The 21,790-nt window shown below is 42.5% G+C and overlaps 1 protein-coding gene across 3 annotated transcripts in view; it reads left to right on the top strand.

Annotated features, from left to right (window-relative positions):
- Window positions 1–21,790, top strand: part of LOC139764140 (uncharacterized) — a 571,792-nt gene that overhangs the window by 398,886 nt on the left and 151,116 nt on the right. For all 3 annotated transcript variants that reach the window (XM_071690678.1, XM_071690679.1, XM_071690680.1), the window contains exon 2: window positions 15,187–15,314. In XM_071690678.1, coding sequence (XP_071546779.1) covers window positions 15,187–15,314 — 128 coding nt within the window. The remainder of the gene's footprint in view (window positions 1–15,186; window positions 15,315–21,790) is intronic.

Consider the following 21,790-nt stretch of genomic DNA (forward strand, 5'->3'; position numbering starts at 1 on the left):
CCAATCCTCACTGTCGACACCACAAGTTACGAACATGTAACTTCTTCACTGCTAAAGCATGAGGTGTCATGGACCATCCATCATTGCCACCCTCACTACTTGGCATCAGATACAACCATCACTGCCTGATTTACCCCATGATCACTGCTACACTCAGTGAACATGATGATATGTTAGACCTACAGTGCCACCATCACGACCAAAGATGGTAGTCTAGTACCCACACACACACACACACACACAGAGGAGCCATCCATCGCTCCATCACCATAAGTTCGTCATCTCCCTCACCTTACTCCTCTCACCACCCAGTGGAGAAGCTTCACTCCTCTTATACCATATCCAATTATTCCTCTCCTCCTCATCCTTCTCTTCCTCCTCCCCTTCTTCTTGTTCTTTTTCCTCCTCTTCTTCTTCTTCTTCTTCCTCCTCCCCCTCCATCTCGCTCTCTCATGCACGTCTACTCAATACTTCCTCACACTCTTTTTCCTCAAAACTTCCCTCTTTCACCTCACACTTTACCTTCGTGTCACCATTTCTCACTCTTCCTCTGTCCGCCTCCGCTTCCTCATCCTCGTCTTATCCATTCCCTCACCTTGCCTTTCACTCTTGTCGTATCTCTCACCCGTTATGGCTACAACGGCCTTTTCAACTGCGGGTCGAGTTTCTTTATAGATTTTCACCATCAGATAAAGCTTTGGAGTTTCGGCTTCTATTTTCTTCTTCGTTTTCTTTTCCACATCTTTGTCTGTATCATATATATATATATATATATATATATATATATATATATATATATATATATATATATATATATATATATATATATATATATATATCCCACAGATAAGGAGCAAGATCTGGTTAGTCCACTCCCTTGGGGACAGCTGACCTGGTCTTGGCGACAGAAATCACTCAGCCACACCTGGAGAGAGGAGCTCGCCTCCTTCTCCATCCATACTCCCTCGATCAACACAGTCTTGCATGGCAGTCAAAAACTTCGTCTCTTTTCATTCCTCCATTGTAATGTTACTCGTTGTTCTCCAATTCATACCATTTTTTTTTTGCAAATTTGATATCTACATTGTCTTGTTGTAAACCTGTGGACTTGATTGTAACCAAGAAGTGATTCCGAAAAAGAAGAAAAATAGTGTGTTGAAAATTAGCGAAAAGTCCTCAAGTCTGTTAAGTTTCCGGTAATTGCATTTAAAAGAATTCAAGTAACAGCAGTCCTTCAGTAATGAGGTACAATTTTCAGGGAATATTTAGATTTCGTCCCACGTTCTTTTCTCTGAACAACATCACATGGCCTTGCCAAATTTCTTGTGGTTCAGGAGGGAGGAGGAGCTGGCCATCTGACGGAGGGATGAGACGACGCAGAGCTGTGGAGTCTCGGTTAGCGGGTCTAACTAGAATCTTCAGTTTGGACCTTCGTGTTTGCTTCGCTGCTCCTTCGCGCAAGTTGCTATAAATCTCTCTCGAGTGAGGACACATCAGGAAGTGAGTGTACTAGGACTGTTCTCTGAAGCTAAAGATACCTTCCAAAAAAGTCCCTCATCAGACATTAATTCTTTTCCTGTTTGGTGTGTCTGATAGCGTTTTTCACTCTCATTTCTCGATCACTTTAAAAGAAACTTTTATGCGCATATAGTCACAAGTGTGTGTTAGAGGAGTATCCTCAAGATGTAAACCCATGTAAACCACTATATCATTCAACCTCCTCGCCTGATGATCCAGAACAATAACGTACTTCTCACACGACCAAATCGACTCTTCCAATCAGTCTATCTTGTTCCACGTTTCATTTCTAGCTTTAGATTCAGCTGAACATGTTGGTTTTCCCAGCGTTCGCTCTCTCTCTCTTTCTCTCTCTCTCTCTCTCTCTCTCTCTCTCTCTCTCTCTCTCTCTCTCTCTCTCTAGCCTTAACATCTTGGCAAAAACGTCGTCGTAGGCACTCGTATATTTTCCCTTTCTCTCACTCTCTCACTCACTCTTTCCTTCTCTCTGTCTTTCCCTCTCACTCACCTTCTTACTCTCTCTCTCTCTCTCTCTCTCTCTCTCTCTCTCTCTCTCTCTCTCTCTCTCTCTCTCTCTCTCTCTCTCTCTCTCTCTCTCTCTCTCAGTCACTCTTTCCTTCTCTCTGTCTTTCCCTCTCACTTCCTCCTCTCACTCACCTTCTTACTCTCTCTCTCTCTCTCTCTCTCTCTCTCTCTCTCTCTCTCTCTCTCTCTCTCTCTCTTCACTCCACTTCCTCTCGTCCCAGCCACGCCTCGGGTTATCAGAGCGACGTTAACGAAGACTTTTCCTCTTGTTATTACGAGTCAAGTTGTCCTTTGTTCCCTAAGTGCGATGGTTCCGTCCCTTTTATTCTCGGGTTTGTCTATTACTCAGGCTGGGAGGCATCATTAGCTGCTTTTGACCCGAGCCCTCAAAGGTGAATCTCCGAATGCTAGACAGAAAATGGTCTTCAGTGGGAGGGTGTGTGTGTGCGCCAGCCGAATTTCTTGGCCTCATTAACTCTTGGGAGGCAACGGTGCCATTTCGTCGATAGAACAACGTCTTTGTTTGGCTCCTCGTCCTTGTCTCTTATTCTCTCTCTCTCTCTCTCTCTCTCTCTCTCTCTCTCTCTCTCTCTCTCTCTCTCTCTCTCTCTCTCTCTCTCTCTCTCTCTCTCTCTCTCTCTCTCTCTGTGTGTGTGTGTGTGTGTGCCTCTTTATTCATCATTCATCACCCTCAAAGAGTATTCATTACGTATTTCCCTGTTATTTGTCTATCGTCTGTATTGGATATTCTCTTATCTTTTTCTGCTCATCCTCTCCCCTCATTTCCTTCTTAATATCCGGGTCTTTTGCCCCTCTACCTTTGGTGCCCTTGTCTCCACGGTACCTTTGTGCTCCCCATCGTCAATCATTCTTTTCCCTCGTTTCGGTTATTAATAATCGTTCGACATCTGTTATGAATTTCCGTCTTTTTCCTTGTCCACGTATGAACGTTCCTCTCTCTCTCGCTCTCTCTCTCTCTCGTCACCATCAGCCATCTCAAGGGTGACGTAAGCATCAGCGTCACCTACGCGATCTTCTTCCCGCCTCTCCGGGGCCAAACCCGCTCCCTATCCTTCCTTCCTCCTCATCCACAATAACTTACCCCTCACCAATCAATCCTCATCTTCCCTCCCCATCTTCACGTCCTGCCACCTGCCCTCAACACCCCCCCGTCTTCAGTACCCCGCCACCTGCCCTCAACACCCCCTGTCTTCAGTACCCCGCCACCTGCCCTCAACACCCCCTCGTCTTCAGTACCCAGCCACCTGCCCTTTTGCTAACAGCCCGCGGGCAGGTGATGGCTGCTCCGGGGTCCCCGTTGTAAACAAGTTGGTCGTGTTTTTCCCTCCGCCCAGGGGCGACGTCCTCCTCCTCCTCTCCCCCACACCATGGCAAAATCTAAATGGACCTCGTCTGTCTGCGACCCAAAACACCCTAAGATGGCGTGGCGAGTGGTCCTCGCGGGAGGCATTGAGCACTGAACACACAAGATTCTTTTCTCCCATCCATGTTGGCCCCTGGGGACCCTTAGAATAAAGGCGAGTTTATCGGGCGAGCGTAAAAAGCGCATGATAGGAGGCCCTGAAGATTTCTCTCCGAGGGAAGATGAATCGCGCGTTAGGAGAAATTCCTGGGAGTTCCGCGACCCACACCGCTGAATGAGAGGCAATTTAAAGGACCATTTGGAGTGATAGCTGATGCGGTGAAGACATCAACATCCCAGTGTACGGAGGCATTTGCATACTGACGTAAAACGACGGTGGGTTAAGCATATGCATATACGAGTCGAGGAGTAAATCTGTATCTTCAGCAACATTTTTTATGAGGGAGAAATGTTATCTATCACAGGATAAAACCGAGATGGATGCGTTGTTCTTCCCTCTGCACGAGCGAGGGGAGGAAGGGACGTTAAACCTGTTATGTGGGTCAATGGTTGTCAGAACGAATGGCTTCTATGCATCTGATTCGTACGTTAGATATTTCACGTATCACCTTTAGACCTTCAATTTGTCTACCTTTTATGGGAATCGAGATATAATGAAGATCTCATTCATTAGCGGAAACATGAAAAGGCAAGATTACCTTCATATAGCATAGGAGGAAACAGAAGAAAATATGAAAAAATGGTAGTTAAGAATGGTTTGCCGAGGTCAACCAATTCGTGTGGAATGTTGCAGACTTTGTGACATTATTGACGATGGTGTGTTTAGTAGTGAGGCAGTCCATTCATGTAGGCGGTGCCTGTCGGTCCTTCTGAGTGTGACCAGTGTGCGGGTCGTGCCTGGCGAACCCCTCTGAGTGTGTCTAGTGGGGTTGGTGCCTGCCGAACTCTCCTTGAGTGGTGTCGAGTATGGGGCTGTCGCCTGTCCGACCCTCTGAGTGTATCTAGTGGGGTTGGTGCCTGCCGAACTCTCTCTGAGTAGTGTCGAGTATGGGGTTATCGCCTGTCCAACCCTCTGGGACCCTTTGAGTGATCGTTGCCCCACCTGTGACAAAGGAAGAATGCTGCCACATCCTGTGGTGTGGCCAGGAGAGAGAGAGAAAAAAAAAGACGGCAACTTTCAGTGCTGGCACCAATAACTGCTGGGGTGAAAGAAAAAAAAAAGAGAAGAGAAAAAATAAAAGAAAAAAGATACAACAATAACAGCGTCATCCATTGTATCGTTACAACAACAATGGTCGAAGTAATAACATCGACCACAGAGAAAAAAAAAGAAGAAAAATACACATGACAACAATAAAGCAATAAGGGCGACAACAACAATGTGTTACAACAGAAAGAGGAAGAATCTCGTTACGAGCAACAACTAGACCCATCATTCTTATCAATTTTCTAAACGAAAGCAACAAAAGACATCATTTTTTTTTTTCCAAACTAAAGCAGCAAAAAAAACCACTTTTTTCCAAACTAAAGCAACATAAACCATCGTTTTTTTTTTTTTCCCGAATGAAAGCATCAGAATCCATCATTTTTCGTCATTTTTCATAAGCTAAAGCGACAGAACCATCATATCCATCACTTTCCAAAACTAAAGCAACAGAAACCATCATTTTCACAAAAGTTACAGAAACCATCGTTTTCACAAAAGTTGCAGAAACCATCGTTTTCACAAAAGTTACAGAAACCATCATTTTCACAAAAGTTACAGAAACCATCATTTTTCCTAACTAAAGCAACAGAAACTATAATTTTCTCAAAACAAAGGCAGCAGACACCATCATCTTCTCTGACTAAAGCAACAGAAACCATCATCTTCCCCAACTAAGCAACAGAAACCATCATTTTCTCAAACAAAAGTAACAGAAACCATCATTGTCACAAACTCAAGCAACAGAGACCATCATTTTCTCAAACAAAAGTAACAGACACCATCATTGTCACAAACTCAAGCAACAGAGACGTAACAGACACCATCATTGTCACAAACTCAAGCAATAGAGACCATCATTTTCTCAAACAAAAGTAACAGAAACCATCATTGTCACAAACTCAAGCAACAGAGACCATCATTTTCTCAAACCAATGTAACAGAAACCATCATCTTCCCCAACTAAAGCAACAGACACCATCACATTCATAATCTCTATGTTTAGAACACACACAAAAAAAAAATATACAAAACAATTCACGATAGATCAGGGTTGGTTCGTACAAGGAAGGGATCAAGTAACCATAAGGATAGAGTCAATAAGAAAGCTAAATACGAACCTACGTCATGAGTAGCAACAGTATTACGTAAAACAGAACAACGGTAACTGTTAACATCCCGTTTCCCCTGAAGTTATGTGTAAGGAGGGATTGGGGGTTGGGGGGGTGGTGTGACGCAAGTGCCCGTGTGGGTGGGTGTGTTTGCGTTTTTCTATTACTTGTTTCGCTGAATTACCCGAATTCAGGAGCCGTTCCTTTATTCCTTTAACGAAGCCGCTGAGAATACATGCTTTTGCATGCCTGTGCCTCGCTGAACACACACACACACACACACACACACACACACACACACACACACACACACACACACACACACACACAGATCGAAGGTACGATATTGCCCTTCAAAGGACAGGCCCGTTAATCAACGGAGAATCTCACCAGAAGTAACTGACGCATCGCCAGGATCACCAAAGAGCGGGATCATCAACAGAGAAGCATCAATAACAGAGAGAGAGAGAGAGAGAGAGAGAGAGAGAGAGAGAGAGAGAGAGAGAGAGAGAGAGAGAGAGAGAGAGAGAGAGAGAGAGAGAGAGAGGACAACTGAGCCAACACTGCCAGCTCTTAACAGCAACAAAGACACCAGAAACAAGGACAGCATCATCAACCAGAGGGGCAAACAAGACATCAACGGCATGAACGAGCAGTCTTCAAAGACATCAACAGCATCAACGAGCCGCCTTCAAACACCTCGACGGCATCAACGAGCTGTCTTCAAAGACATCAACGGCATCAACGACCCGTCTTCAAAGACATCAACGGCATCAACGAGCAGTCTTCAAAGACATCAACGGCATCAACGAGCCGCCTTCAAAGACCTCGACGGCATCAACGAGCCGTCTTCAAAGACATCAACGGCATCAACGAGCTGTCTTCAAAGACGTTAGCTTCATCAACCTGACATCAACAGTGACATCAATCTCCTAAAGTCCCAATCCGTCTGACGTACATCTCCTCCAAATCTAACGTCATCCCTACAACATTTAGAGGAGCCGACTCATCCTCCCATTCTCTCATTAGCTGAGAAAACGAGGCTTAACGTGAGGGTTGGGTTTGTGTTCAACGAGGCAGCCAGGGTTCGTGGTCATTATAGCCAGATTACGTATATCTGAATTAATCCTACACGATGAATGGTGATCACTGGTCCTATTGTCTCTGATATCTTGATTGTCATCTCTCTCTCTCTCTCTCTCTCTCTCTCTCTCTCTCTCTCTCTCTCTCTCTCTCTCTCTCTCTCTCTCTCTCTCTCTCTCTCTCCAAGACACGAACGCGTTCGAATTCAACGAAGATAGATCATTTTATTGGGAGGGGAGGGGCGGAGGTAAGGCGTAATTCAACGAAGATAGATCATTTCTTTTTTTTTTGGGGTGGGAGGGGGCTGGTAAGGCAGTGGACTTGAACGAAGGAAGATTTATCTTTCTGGGTGGTTGAGAGTCGTCATGCAACACCAGAGCAGTACAGTGATGACGCTTGTCGTCCATATGCCCAACAAGGGAGCACGAACAGAAGGCGAAGCCAGCATCGAAAATCTGGGAGTCATCAGATATGATAATCATCAACATTTTTCAAGTGCATTGTGAGAAGCCATCTCTACAGAACAGGTGGTATGATAATGAGATCTTTCTAATAATACGAGAGACAATTGATGGGAGATGTTTAATGGATGTAAATGAAGCATACTCGAATACGCTGGTTCAGTCTGGCCAAACAGCCAAAGAAATGGATAGAAACAATAACGAGAATACAGAAGCTTTTCACGAAGTCGAGGGAAAAAGATCTAGACTTGACAGCTGAGATGCGAAAGGTGTATGGTAATGTATACATGACAACAAACTGAAGAGAGACAAAGAAAGATATCGTGAATTGAAAAGCTTCTCAGTAAACAAGAAACAGTGGTCAAAAATGCGAAATTTACCAAGGAATATAAGATTAAGATATCAAACAAACACAGACCAGAGTCCAGCAAGAAACCAAGAAAATGTACTCATGTCTAAGACGAAAATGATCATAGTTTGGTCGAGGAGTTTCTGGCTGTAAAGGAGTCCATTATTACCCTGCTACTGAATGTAACGCAGCCTTGAAGCTACAAGACCGCATTAAAGGCGTCCCGGGATTATATACATATATATACATATTCCCTCAAAGGCCCAGTCCTCTGTTCTTAACGCTACCTTGCTAACGCGGGAAATGGCGAATAGTATTAAAGAAAAAGAAATATACATATATATATATATATATATATATATATATATATATATATATATATATATATATATATATATATATTTTTTTTTTTTGTCGCTGTCTCCCGCGTTTGCGAGGTAGCGCAAGGAAACAGACGAAAGAAATGGCCCAACCCACCCCCATACACATGTATATACATACTTCCACACACGCAAATATACATACCTACACAGCTTTCCATGGTTTACCCCAGACGCTTCACATGCCCTGATTCAATCCACTGACAGCACGTCAACCCCGGTATACCACATCGCTCCAATTCACTCTATTCCTTGCCCTCCTTTCACCCTCCTGCATGTTCAGGCCCCGATCACACAAAATCTTTTTCACTCCATCTTTCCACCTCCAATTTGGTCTCCCTCTTCTCCTCGTTCCCTCCACCTCCGACACATATATCCTCTTGGTCAATCTTTCCTCACTCATTCTCTCCATGTGCCCAAACCATTTCAAAACACCCTCTTCTGCTCTCTCAACCACGCTCTTTTTATTTCCACACATCTCTCTTACCCTTACGTTACTTACTCGATCAAACCACCTCACACCACACATTGTCCTCAAACATCTCATTTCCAGCACATCCATCCTCCTGCGCACCACTCTCTCTCTCTCTCTCTCTCTCTCTCTCTCTCTCTCTCTCTCTCTCTCTCTCTCTCTCTATATATATATATATATATATATATATATATATATATCACATCTTTTTTACCTTATTTCCATCTGTATCTACCCCTCTTCCACTCACTGACCGATTATGCACCGAAATTTTAATATTCATTCCCTGTTCCGTCCAGCTACAGTAGTTAGCACCGACCAATAAATTGACGAATTCATATTCATGCAAATGTCTCTAAATTTCAGACGTGAGGCCAAATATACATAAAATTCCCCCCCTCCCCCTCCAACACTCCACCACACCCCTGAAAAAACAGTTCAAATGTTTGTGTGTGTGTGTGTGAGAGTTACATATGTATTTTCATATGTGTAAGGTGTTCCATGGAATGTTCTCTTTGCTGGGGATGGGAGTACTGGCCACGTACCTCTGTGTCATAGAAGGGGATTACTAAAACGGTGGGTGGGAGGGAGAGGAGGCACGAAATACTCCCTCCCTGTATTGCCTTCCAAAAGAAGGAACAGGAGAAAGAACCAAGCAAGTTCTTTTTTTCTTTTTGCTTTTCTCCTTCCCCTAAGTCTCTCTCTCTCTCTCTCTCTCTCTCTCTCTCTCTCTCTCTCTCTCTCTCTCTCTCTCTCTCTCTCTCTCTCTCTCTCTCTCTCTCTCTCTCTCTCTCTCTCTCTCCTGCATTTACATACCGTAAAAAAGCTTCGCAAATTCAAGCTTAGTTTCATTTCATACTTAGCCAAGTATTCGTGTCTTGATGTGGTAAGAACACGACCACAGCTGTTCTATAATGTGAGGAGGAGTTGGTTGAAGAAAAGAAATGGGGAGACCATTGTCCACAATGGTATGAGAGAAGGAACGAAAAAGATTAAAATACTAGTCAAGATTGGAGATGAAACAGAAACGGTTTTAGCAAATAAAACCAACAGTGTCAGAACCCCACAACATCATCAACAGTTACATCATTAACAAGTACACTCGCAAAACATCAGCGGACACTTTGGCTTCAACATCTTCGACACCAACACCTTCCTTAATCACCAGCAGTAGAGTAAAACCACAACAGATTACAAAATACAATAATAGAAACCCGATATAAATGCAAAATACAATATAAAGCCCCCATAAAATACAAAATACAGTAATAAAAGCCTCATAAAATGCAAAATTCAATAATAAAAACCCTTAAAATACAAACTACAATGATAAAAACTCCATGAAATACAAAATACCATAATAAAACCTCCATAAAATTAGAGAATTAAGGTGATTAAACATAGGCACAAAATTCACACATTTCCTTGAACATAGGAAAAACAAGGACAATAGATAAATCCCACAATAACAAAAAAAACAAAAAATAAAGAAATTGTGGAGACCCTATTTTTGTTCTGTTTTTGAAGAGGGAGGAGCAATATGTAGCGCGAACGATGGTGATAATCATATCAAGAATAATCGACTTATTTCCCCCATAAGCTCCCAGAGGCTGCGCTTCAACCTGATTGTCTCCCGAGTCAGAAAGATTCGTCATTCTTATTATATCGCTCAAAACGCATCGGGAAAATTGGCCATCTTCCTTCCTGGCCTCTCTCTCTCTCTCTCTCTCTCTCTCTCTCTCTCTCTCTCTCTCTCTCTCTCTCTCTCTCTCTCTCTCTCTCTCTCCCCCCACGTGCAATTACCTTTTCCTCTTATTGGTACAGTTACAATTTCTTTCCTCTCTTTCTTTTCCTTTCTCTTTCTCTCTCTCTGTATCTCTCTCTTTCTCCCCTTTCCCTTCTACCCTTTGTTTATTGCTTTCTCCCTTTCTCTCGTATCACCTATAATTATTTTCCTTCATTTTCTTCCTTTTGTCACTCTCATCTGCTTTGTCTCTTATCACAACCATTTCTTCCTTAATCTGTGCTGCACCTCAACCCTCCACCTGCAGGTCACTTCCACTCACCCTTACCACCTACCCTACTCCATCTCTCTGTCCACTCTCCCCACCTCTCCCACTCTCACTTCAGCTCTCCTCAACCCTACGCAAATCCCCAAGTCTGTCTCCCTCACACAACCTTCGTCTAACTCCCTCATGAGAACCCCTTTCTCACACTCGTCATGTCTTACTCTCCTGCCATCTACTGTTTTCAGTTTCAATTTCCTCCTGCTCCTCCTGCTCCTCCTCCTTTATCTCCTCCTCCTCTACTTCCCCGGTCCTTTCATCCTTTTCCCCTCCTCTTCCTCCTCCACCATCCCACTCCTGCTCCTCCTTCTCCTCATCCTCCTCCTCTCCCTCAGTTGGCGGTGATGTCTTCAATGAGCGTCTCCATCAGGGGGCTTCGCCACACCCCTTACCTTACACCAGTAGGTGACGGCGATGGGTGGTCTTCCCACTCCATCAGGGACCATTTCCGTCTCGGTGTCGCTGCTACACACACACAAAAAAGAACCTAAACTCTCGAGTGAGAACAAGACATCAGCACCTCCTCCTGAGAGTGGTTCCCTCTCTCCTCTTCCTTCATTCTGAATGACCTCTGTTTGTTCTTTCAGTTTTTCCTTCGATCTATACATCTCATCCCTCATTCTCACCTTGAGCTCTTGTGTCATAGTTGTAATTACGTAATCTAAATGTACTCAAAATGACTTTTTTTCGTGCAAATTACATTGAATTCAATGAAAATATCTCCTTCCTTTGTGTGTATAAACAGATGAATAACATTTGTTGGAGTGAATGAATTATTTTTTCCCGTTTCATTTTTGGAGTGAATTAAATATTTCTTTTTTCGTTTCACTCATATCATGCTATTCGTGGAAACCTTATAAAAATTGTTACGAATTTTAAGCAGTTTATGTATGAGAGTAAATGATGGTATGTAAGCTTGAAATAAATGTAGGAATTTATCAGGATTCAACAATGTTATGGCGTTTATTTCAGGATTTTATACTTGAGGCAATAACCAAGAAGAATTCTGGGACTCAGGGAGAATACTTGGTCATACCAGGGAGAGAGAGAGAGTCAGGGAGGAGGATACGTGGTATGGTTATATCAAAATAGACTCAGGGAGAATATGTGGTATGCTCATACCCAGGTATGAGACTAAGGGAGGATACGTGATGTGGTTATAAGGGAAAGTGAGACTCAGGGAGAACACATAGGGTTGTCATGCCCAAGTATGGCACTCAGGGAGAACACATGGTGTTGTCATGGCCAAGTATGGCACTCAGGGAGAACACATAGGGTTGTCATGCCCAGGTGTGAGACTTAGGGAGAACAACACATGGTCAGCCATACCAGACTGGCTGAGAAAGAAATTTGTCACATTAGCTGTATGGAAATATTGCTCGTTATAATAGATGAGGCAGGACTCAAGTTTATTTCGAAGAGGAAGGGAGTCTGTCTGGAGGAGGAAGGGTGCATTAAACTATTATGCTCACGTGGTGAAGTATAGAACATCTTTCACTCCAACTGTATGCTACTGGAAACTTTCATGACCGAATTTAGATCATCAAGACCAGTAATCGTGAATGATGAATTAAACAGAGAAGTCGAGAAAAGTCATTGGAGATGTCTCTTCAAAGAGCTTAAGGAACAGGTTACTGAAAAGAATGTTTATCCTATCACTTCGTGACGTGGGTACGATAGCCAATATCTATAGCAGATGTGGAGGACAGTTAAGAATCTTTTTACGTAATGGGCCATAGTACAAAGGGAATTGGCAAGGATATAATTACCCCTATGTGAAATGATCCACCAATATCCCCTCACAGCTGGTAGCATACACTAAACCTTTCACTCCAGATGGTAGCATCTGCCATCTGTTTATGGCAGATGGTAACATTTACAAGTCTCTTCTTAAACATTGGCCACATCGACCATCATCCTACCATAGATGGTATTGCTCAGTGGCACCTTCTCACAGATGGTAGTCGCAGATGGTGATAGCAGCAGCTCCCTGCGCAGATATGAACACCAGTCATCTCTCTCCCACAGATGGCGACAACACAGATAGTAACAGCGACCATCTTTCGCTCGCAAACTGTTACATGAGCTAACTACCTCTCACAGATGGTAAAACCAGTACTCATAATCACCCAGGTGGCAACACACACCAGTACCACTACCATCAATGGCCACCTGTCTACCAACTCCTTCCACCCACAGATGGTAAAACCCACTCCAATCATCCTCCTCTTCTCCAAGAGTGTGAACACAAAAACCCATAAATGGTGCCGAAATGCTTCCTTCTCCTTCCACAGATAGTCTCAGACACAGCCTTCCTATACCCAGATGAGAAACATCCAACAATTTATTCGTCTCGTAAAGACTGTCTTACACCCACTCCCTCCGTCCTCCAATACCGTGCTCAACCACCATTTCCCCTTTCTATCACTGATGAAAAAATGCCTTTCCTACTTTCCCCTTCTTACCCATACCACGAACACCCACCATCTCTTCCCATTCTTACAGATGACTCCCTACATCCCTCCCCTCTTCCCTCTAATCCCTACACAGATGGCATTCATCACTGTCTTCCCCTAAGAGATAGCATGCACGTTGTCCTCTCATAGATTAGTACCGGAGCCGAGTCTCTGGCGGGGGGGAAGAGAGAGAGAGATATATAGGGACGCATTGTACACTCCTAGCGTGATTCCCAATTACATTACCATTGCAAACTCGCGCTGCGTTAACCACAGTCATGGAACCTCCTCCTGAACTTGAGCCTATGAGATCTGTCTGACTCTGATATTAACAATTTAGGAGCGCAAGTAATTCATAGATGAAATGAGGATAGTTTGTGTATATATATATATATATATATATATATATATATATATATATATATATATATATATATATATATATATATATATATATATATATATATATATATATATATGTATAGGAAACATAGATAACAATTCGAAAGGACTGAAAGTCGACGTCTGTAGAGATATGAACTTATTCCTTTACGTCAGGTAGAGAGAGAGAGAGAGAGAGAGAGAGAGAGAGAGAGAGAGAGAGAGAGAGAGAGAGAGAGAGAGAGAGAGAGAGAGAGTCATTTATGATAACATACGATTTGGCCATCAGGCAAGGGGGACGCGCAGAGAGAGAGAGAGAGAGAGAGAGAGAGAGAGAGAGAGAGAGAGAGAGAGAGAGAGAGAGAGAGAGAGAGAGAGAGAGAGAGAGAGAGAGAGAGTTCACACGCCCCCCCAAGCGAGGACGTGAACATTAACCTGGAAACAGATCACTCTCAAGTCTTTGAGGGTGGGGGAGCGTCGTCCAGACGTCCTCGGAGCATATCCTCTCCATTAACAACTTGCTACACTAATATCATTAGCGATGACGTGCCTTAATTTACCGTTATGAAATCCAAGACGCTGACTAGGAGGCAGCTTAACCCAGTAACCTGTGCAATTAATTCCAATTCTCCCCTCATGCTTCGTGAGTCGGTAGGGGGAGGTTTCCGATCCTCCTGAAGATGTGGTCTAAGTGTGTCTCTAAATATTACATAAATAGGTCTTCCTCAGCTTGACATAACAACAGTGATTATGGACGGAGTAGAACACTAGAAACTTTCAATTGCTGCAATTGAAAGTGAGATTACCCTCCAAAACTAGAACCTCACCCAGACCCTTCTCCAAAACGGTCAGTTCTTTTCTTTTTTTTTGGCAAGTGCTCGCAAAAGAGAAGTCGTTCCTCGTTTTCTCTTTATTCTTTTTTTTTTATATATAAATCTTACGTTTTGGTCCAGTTGTTGGACCAGTTTCGTTCACAGAGGCAGGCACGCAGCGAGCTGTGCAGGTCAGATTTACACAAAGACAGTTGAGGGATGGCAGCATAGCTTCCTGTCTCTCTACCATGACTTGAAGACAGTGAGAAGGAAGAAGAAGAGGAGGAGGAGGATGACCCGTTCATTATCCTCTCTGTACAAAGAGGTAAACATATGGTCATACAGGGGAGGGAAGACACGATGAACGCTTGAGATCATCCGTCATATTCTGTGATGGGTGGTAACACCCTTCACCCACATATGGCGTATGTTCCACGCCTCTCCTTCTATAAATTGTATATACACACCCGGTATATCAACCACCCTTCTCCTATAGATGGTATATCATCCACAACCCTTCTTCTACAGATGGTATATCACTCACCACCTTCTCACCGAGTGTATATCACCCACCATCTTGCTCTCACAGACAGTATGTCTACCCAACAACCCACCACCTTCCTCCAGCAGATGGTATAAGACGCAGCATCTTCCTCCTACAGACAGTATGTGACCCACTATCTTCCTCCTACAGACAGTATATGACCCACTATCTTCCTCCAACAGACAGTATATGACCCACTATCTTCCTCCAACAGACAGTATATGACCCACTATCTTCCTCCTACAGACAGTATGTGACCCACTATCTTCCTCCTACAGACAGTATATGACCCACTATCTTCCTCCTACAGACAGTATATGACCCACTATCTTCCTCCTACAGACAGTATATGACCCACTATCTTCCTCCTACAGACAGTATGTGACCCACTATCTTCCTCCTACAGACAGTATGTGACCCATGACCTTCCTTCCCACAGATGGCCGTGGGGGCAGCGGGGGAACGGGTGCCGCGCGCCGTGGGGACCCTCGCTACCTGGACGTGATCAGGGAGCGGCCCATCCGAGTGACCGTCAAGGTCCTCGTCCCTGTCAGAGAACACCCCAAGGTAAGTGGTTGAGGCTCCTATGTCCGGAGACTCATGAGGGATGACTTTCCGTTCCCCCGTCGTCAAAGAACAGCTCCCCCCTAGGGTGAGTGATGAGGAGGAGGGAAGGATGAGTTCTTGTTGGTCCCCCGTCGCAAGAGAACACTCCCAGGTAAGTAATGGAGACCACAAGAGAGGAGGACTCTTGAAAGATGGTCCTCCTGTAGGGATGGGTAGTAGAGGATGAGTTCTTAAGCAGATGATTCACTAAGGAGGAACTCTTAAAGGAATCTCTTACGAGGGTTGGATCCTGCTTAAGGGAGACTCATTCAGGATCGATTCTCCCAAAGAGGAATGAGCGTAGCATGAAAAATTCCTTAAGGCTGTGCTGAAAAAAAAGAATTAAGTGCTTATGGAAATGAGCTCTTAACAAAATTCTTTGTGGGAAGGAAACTTAAAAGGCATGCCATTATGGGGATAAATCATGGAGTAAAAGATATATATATCATGGTCGACATGATTTCATGTGGTGTCAGCCACCGTAGAGTGGTTAACTGTGGTAATAGATCACTCCGGTGTTGACTCACGGGACGAATTATTGCTCTGTGATGGATGTTACGAGAAACCAATTACAGGCTGAGTTAGTGACGGAAGTAATTGGCCTGGATGTGTGGCTCGTAGGCTATGACTCCATCAGGACGAAATGCAGGAGGATGAATACCAGAAGGATGAGCACTACTGTGGCCCACTGCACGCATGACTCTTTAAGTGACACGCTCTCCTCCAGAGTCTAAAATGAAAGTCGGGTGAATGAATCACGGATCACAGACGTAGACCTGAGAATAAAATGATTCCTGTAGTATTTGGTGAAGTGATATATATACCCCTTATCTCATCAAGTCTACATTAATTCTTTTTAATCTATATAGAAAAGTCTTGTATAGAGTATCTAAACTTTTTAAATCCATATAACTATTCTAAAGGACTAAGACTCAAATATCAGTTAGATTTAGAAGACCAAGTAGACCTAAATTATTACAAACAGCTTCGAAAAGGACACAATGGTCCTGGTGTGTGTGTTTTGTATCCATCGCAATGATCCCAAGGTTCTCGCATACCGAAGGGAGGATGCTGACATACGTTACTGGGAGTAGAGAGAGAGAGAGAGAGAGAGAGAGAGAGAGAGAGAGAGAGAGAGAGAGAGAGAGAGAGAGAGAGAGAGAGAGAGAGAGAGAGAGAGAGAGAGAGAGAGAGAGAGAGAGGTCCTCCTTCCTCGAGCATTACCTCCTGCTCTTTGCCTCTCGTCTATGTAGAACTTTCTCCCTGAAGTTTCAGCATAAAAGTGTCCTCAAGAGGTCGATGACTGATGGCGTTCCTAGATCGCATGTCCACATGTGTTTTGTGAGTGTGGGTTTGTGCCTTTGTGCCCTTGCTAGTGTACATTTATGTGTGTTTGTGTGTGTGTGTGTGTGTGTGTGTGTGTGTGTGTATGTCCTGGCCACAAAATGATAATACGAAGATACCAATGACTCATCAGCTTGACCTTACGCAAAACTCAAAAATCTTAGAACAGATTAAATTCTTAAGATCATTCAACCATACCACTCAAAGCCTTGGATTAATTAAAACTCTAATTAGGAATTAAAGGAAGGTGGGAGACTTAGTTAAGTTTTTTTTTTGGGGGATGTAATTAAAGAGAGACGGGTCCTCTTACCTTTAGTTACATCACAGACTTAATGAAGTTCGTTGTAAGATTCGTCGGCTTCAGGTGTTATGTGGCTATGGCGAAAGTCTCGTATAGATCATCGTTACAGCGTATAAGCAACACCTTAACGTCTATTAGCGAATGATGTGTCGAAGTTGATATAATCAAGTTTATTTTACACACAAGAAGTATGAATACATTTAGGGATCTGAATATACATATATATATTCAAGTGCATTCAAGTCCATATGGAAGGGTTTCTAAGGGACGTAAAATGTAGCCTTTGTTTTCTTATAGACTTTAGATGATAGACATTACTGAGGCATTTCTTATAGACTTTAGATGATAGACATTACTGAGGCATTTCTTATAGACTTTAGATGACAGACATTACTGGGGCATTTCTTATACACTTTAGATGATAGACATTACTGAGGCATTTCTTATAGACTTTAGATAATAGACGTTACTGAGGCATTTCTTATAGACTTTAAGTAATTACTGGGGCAGAGAAGTAGAAGGGGGGAATAATGTATGATCAGGATTTATTAGCATACGATGATAGAGAGACTGGTTGATATTATCATTCTGGTTAACTGATGGAGCGTACGATGCTGGGTCATTGATGATGCTATGATGTTGGGTCAATAATCAGCTTGAAACGATGAGTAATTGACGAAACTCTGATCATGATTTAAGAAAGTGGAGTTAAAGGTAATGGACGAAACTATGTTGTTGAGTCAGTAATCTAAACTTCATTGTTGAGAAATTCGTGAAACTGTGATGAAACGCTGATATCAAAGTGATTGATGAAACATTGATATAAAGTTGAGTGATTGATGAGATTCTGATATTCAGTTACTCATGAAATTAGGATCGATGCTCTCCTAATTCATGGAGTATCTAACTCTTCTTTTGAAACGGAATTCTAAATGACGCGATGAGGTAAGTAAAGTTTACTGAATGTTAACATACATCTAGAAGACAGGGTTGTCCATTTACTAACATTAGATAACTTACATATCAAAATCATGTTTTAAAGAGTAAAGATCTCTCGATACTTGGTTAATAATTACTTTTTCTTTAACTGAAGAAGTTTTAAGATATGTGATTCTTGAATGGACGGAGGTGATAATGAGACCAAGGACTTGAAAACTGCCACGAAGAAATAGGTTTCAAAAGACTTACTCCAGTAAAAGTGGAAGCGATCAGGACACCATGATCTACGTACTTATACACGCCCTGCGTCCGTGAATCATGATTATCAAATGACGGATACACAGACATAGAGAATCAATAGACTTCTGTTACAAGTGATCCAGATGGAGTCCTGTGTTGTTCGGTTTTGGATGAGTTCCTTTTGAAAGTTTCCGGAGTGGATTGCGACACTGAGAGGTGAGAGAAATGCCGACGTTAAGGGCTCTGGATGAATGCCTCCGCTAGAATGACGAATTCCTATATCATGTGGTGAATGGTAGATAGATCGGTTGTATACTGAGTTATAAGTCACTGAAGTCTCTGATGGATTATGTTGAAGAGATTACGAAGACTTTTGATTTCATTTCTACACCTGCTTGCCTATCTAGCTTAGCTCAGCCGAGGTAGCATCAGGAACAGACGAAAAAATGAGCCCACTAGAAGAAACTCCTCTCCTGGATCCCTCTCCTGTTCCTAGTTTTAAAAAGACTAGTTTTAAAGGGAAGGTTGCCTTACCCGCCCCTCTTCGTCGCCATGTATGACACAGAATGTCATACGTGGGTATTATGCTGTATCCCTTCCTCTAAAAAAGGGATATGAAACTGTAATCACTGAAGGAGTCGTAAATTTGATACTCTTTGATGCTGAATTAGTGAATTAATGAGTTCTTAAATGAGGGGATTCGAATCAATAGGACTCTGATTGGAAGAAAACTTTTCAGTGAGTTATGTGTTAATGAGAGTTCAAGTGTAGCGATCGAGAATATGGCACCATATGTTACAAGATCTTAACTCACTGGATGCCTATAACTTGCCTTGAGGAGGGGGTAGAAGGGTGGGGTTTAGAAAGACCTTTTTGATGATATCTCGAAATTTGAATTGCCAGGGGAGAAGAAAATCTCCATTTATGTAGTTACGTAATTACAGACAACGTCATTACATCAGCCTGTTGAGATATGTTCGAATAGTACTTGAAAAGTCCCTTATTTCGGATAGCCTCATAGGTGATTTTAAGAGAATCGAACAGGTATGAAAACATTTGATTTTGACTCTATCTGTAAATATCTATATAAGACGTATATAAATAAGGTATCATACCTACTGGAGAGAAGAAGAAAAAGATCCATATAAGACGTATATAAATAAGGTATCATACCTACTGGAGAGAAGAAAAAGATCTATATAAGACGTATATAAATAGGGTATCATACCTACTGGAGAGAAGAAGAAAAAGATCTACATAAGACGTATAGAAATAAGGTATCATACCTACTGGAGAGAAGAAGAAAAAGATCTATATAAAACGTATATAAATAGGGTATCATACCTACTGGAGAGAAGAAGAAGAAAAAGAGGAAAATATAGAACTTTCTCTGCATAATGACACGTATCACCAAACACATAGTGATCGTAACTCCAACAGTTATTTGTCTATATCTCATGTAAGGAGCCATTAACAGACAATACGTGGCCATACCGTCTAACGGGGAGATTTATGGATGTCGAGAGACGCTCCATCTTTATGACTGAGACCACAACAGCTCCCATAAAACCATATGATCTTCCATGTTTATTGCACTCTGGAGGAACGGAGGGAGGGAGGTAGGGAAAGGAGGGAGGGAGTAGGGAAAGGAGGGAGGGATGGAAAGAGGGAGGGAGGGAGGAAAGGGGGAGAGAGAGGGAGAGGGAAGTGGATTGCTATCACTAGTTACCAAGGATGCTTACCAAGTAAGTGCTATAGGGAGGGAGTCATCTAGCAACAAGCACTGGATGGTAGTGTTGTACAGAAGGGGACAATACCAGCAGGTACACAAGGGGGAGGGGCGCGGCCTCGTTGTAGGGATCTAACTTAGTGTACAAGGGACTTCATGTGGGCCTGAGTGTGGAGGGGAGTTAATACCTCTGGGTACTACCTGTGAACCACCTAAATTTTAGGGGGGGGGGGTTAAATACCACTAAGTCCTACCTGTCAGCCTAAGCTTTAGGAAGGGATTAATACCACAAAGTTTAACCTGCGAGCCTAACTTTTAGGATGGGGGGGTTAAATACCACTAAGTCCTACCTGTCAGCCTATCTATTAGGAGGAGGGCTACCTACCACCAGTTAATACATGTTATTCTCACTGCTGGAATAGGGTAACCTACCATCAAGTACCTAACCTTACGAAGGAGGTAACTACAAACAGGCAGCTAGCGGAACATCTGTAAGGCAAACACCGACATAAACATATACAGACACGGGTTGTCTGCATGATAAACAACCTTGGTCCATTTGTAACAGGCAGCTAGCGGAACATCTGTAAGGCAAACACCGACATAAACATATACAGACACGGGTTGTCTGCATGATAAACAACCTTGGTCCATTTGTTACAATCCCTCCAGCAACGTAAATATTCGACTATCATTATTACTAAGCAGATTACTTATGCAAAGGAGGATTTTTATTATCATTGTTGTTGTGAGGATTTATGTACAAACACGTCCATTTCTTGGTTTGGTAAAAGATTCATAACATGTTAGTTTGTTGACGATATTTTTGTGGGTCTGAGGATAAAGCTGGGTATGATGAATGTGAATTGGTTGAAATAGCCTCAGTTTTAATGCCTTCGCTTTTTAGAGAATTTGTCCAGCAATTACGTATCATTTCTTTAGTTTCTGTGTAACATTATTCGTTAGGATGCAGGTTTCCCAGAGGAGAAGAATTATATTATTTTCCCGACAGTTTGTAAAAGATTTGGTAAATTGTTTATCAGACATCAGTCGTGTACAGCAGGACAACATGACCCTTAGGTACAATGGCCTGGCATTTGACCTGACCCTTGGAGGCCAGTTATATAGTTGTTTGGTGCTTGTTGAGTCATTACTGTGTGTGTGTGTGTGTGTGTGTGTGTGTGTGTGTGTGTAGCCAACGTCACTTCCTCGTCTTCGCTCTGAACTCGACACGACAAACACACAATCATCTTGTCACGAGACTAATATATATATATATATATATATATATATATATATATATATATATATATATATATATATATATATATATATATATATATATATATATATATATATATATATATATATATATATATATATATATATATATATAATGAATATGCCACCTGACAACATTTTCATATGACAGGATATTTTGGCGAACGAATCAAAATACAGCTTTAACCCGATCAAATCAGCCAATTAACACGCTGTGCCCACAAGAGAGCCAATCAGGATCAAATGCCAATTGCTGAGCTAAATAACAAATGCCACTTTCAGAAATCTCTGTCTCTCTCTCTCTCTCGCTTTTTTTTTTTTTAAACCCTTGATGGAGAAATATGGTGACCGTCGTAATTCAATCACTCGGTATGAAATCAAGTCCCATATATAACACTGAACTATCCTCGTACATCAATGTTAAGCCGGATCTGGAATATATCATGTCTTCCTACCATTACTGCTGTGTTAAGTGTGGATCAGTAAATGTCTTGGGGTTGTTAGATGTGGATCAGTAAATGTCTTGGGGTTGTTAGATGTGGATCAGTAAATGTCTTGGGGTTGTTAGATGTGGATCAATAAATGTCTTGGGGTTGTTAGATG

Source organism: Panulirus ornatus, chromosome 48 (assembly GCF_036320965.1).
Source record: "Panulirus ornatus isolate Po-2019 chromosome 48, ASM3632096v1, whole genome shotgun sequence".
In the NCBI taxonomy this organism is placed as follows: Eukaryota; Metazoa; Arthropoda; class Malacostraca; order Decapoda; family Palinuridae; genus Panulirus; species Panulirus ornatus.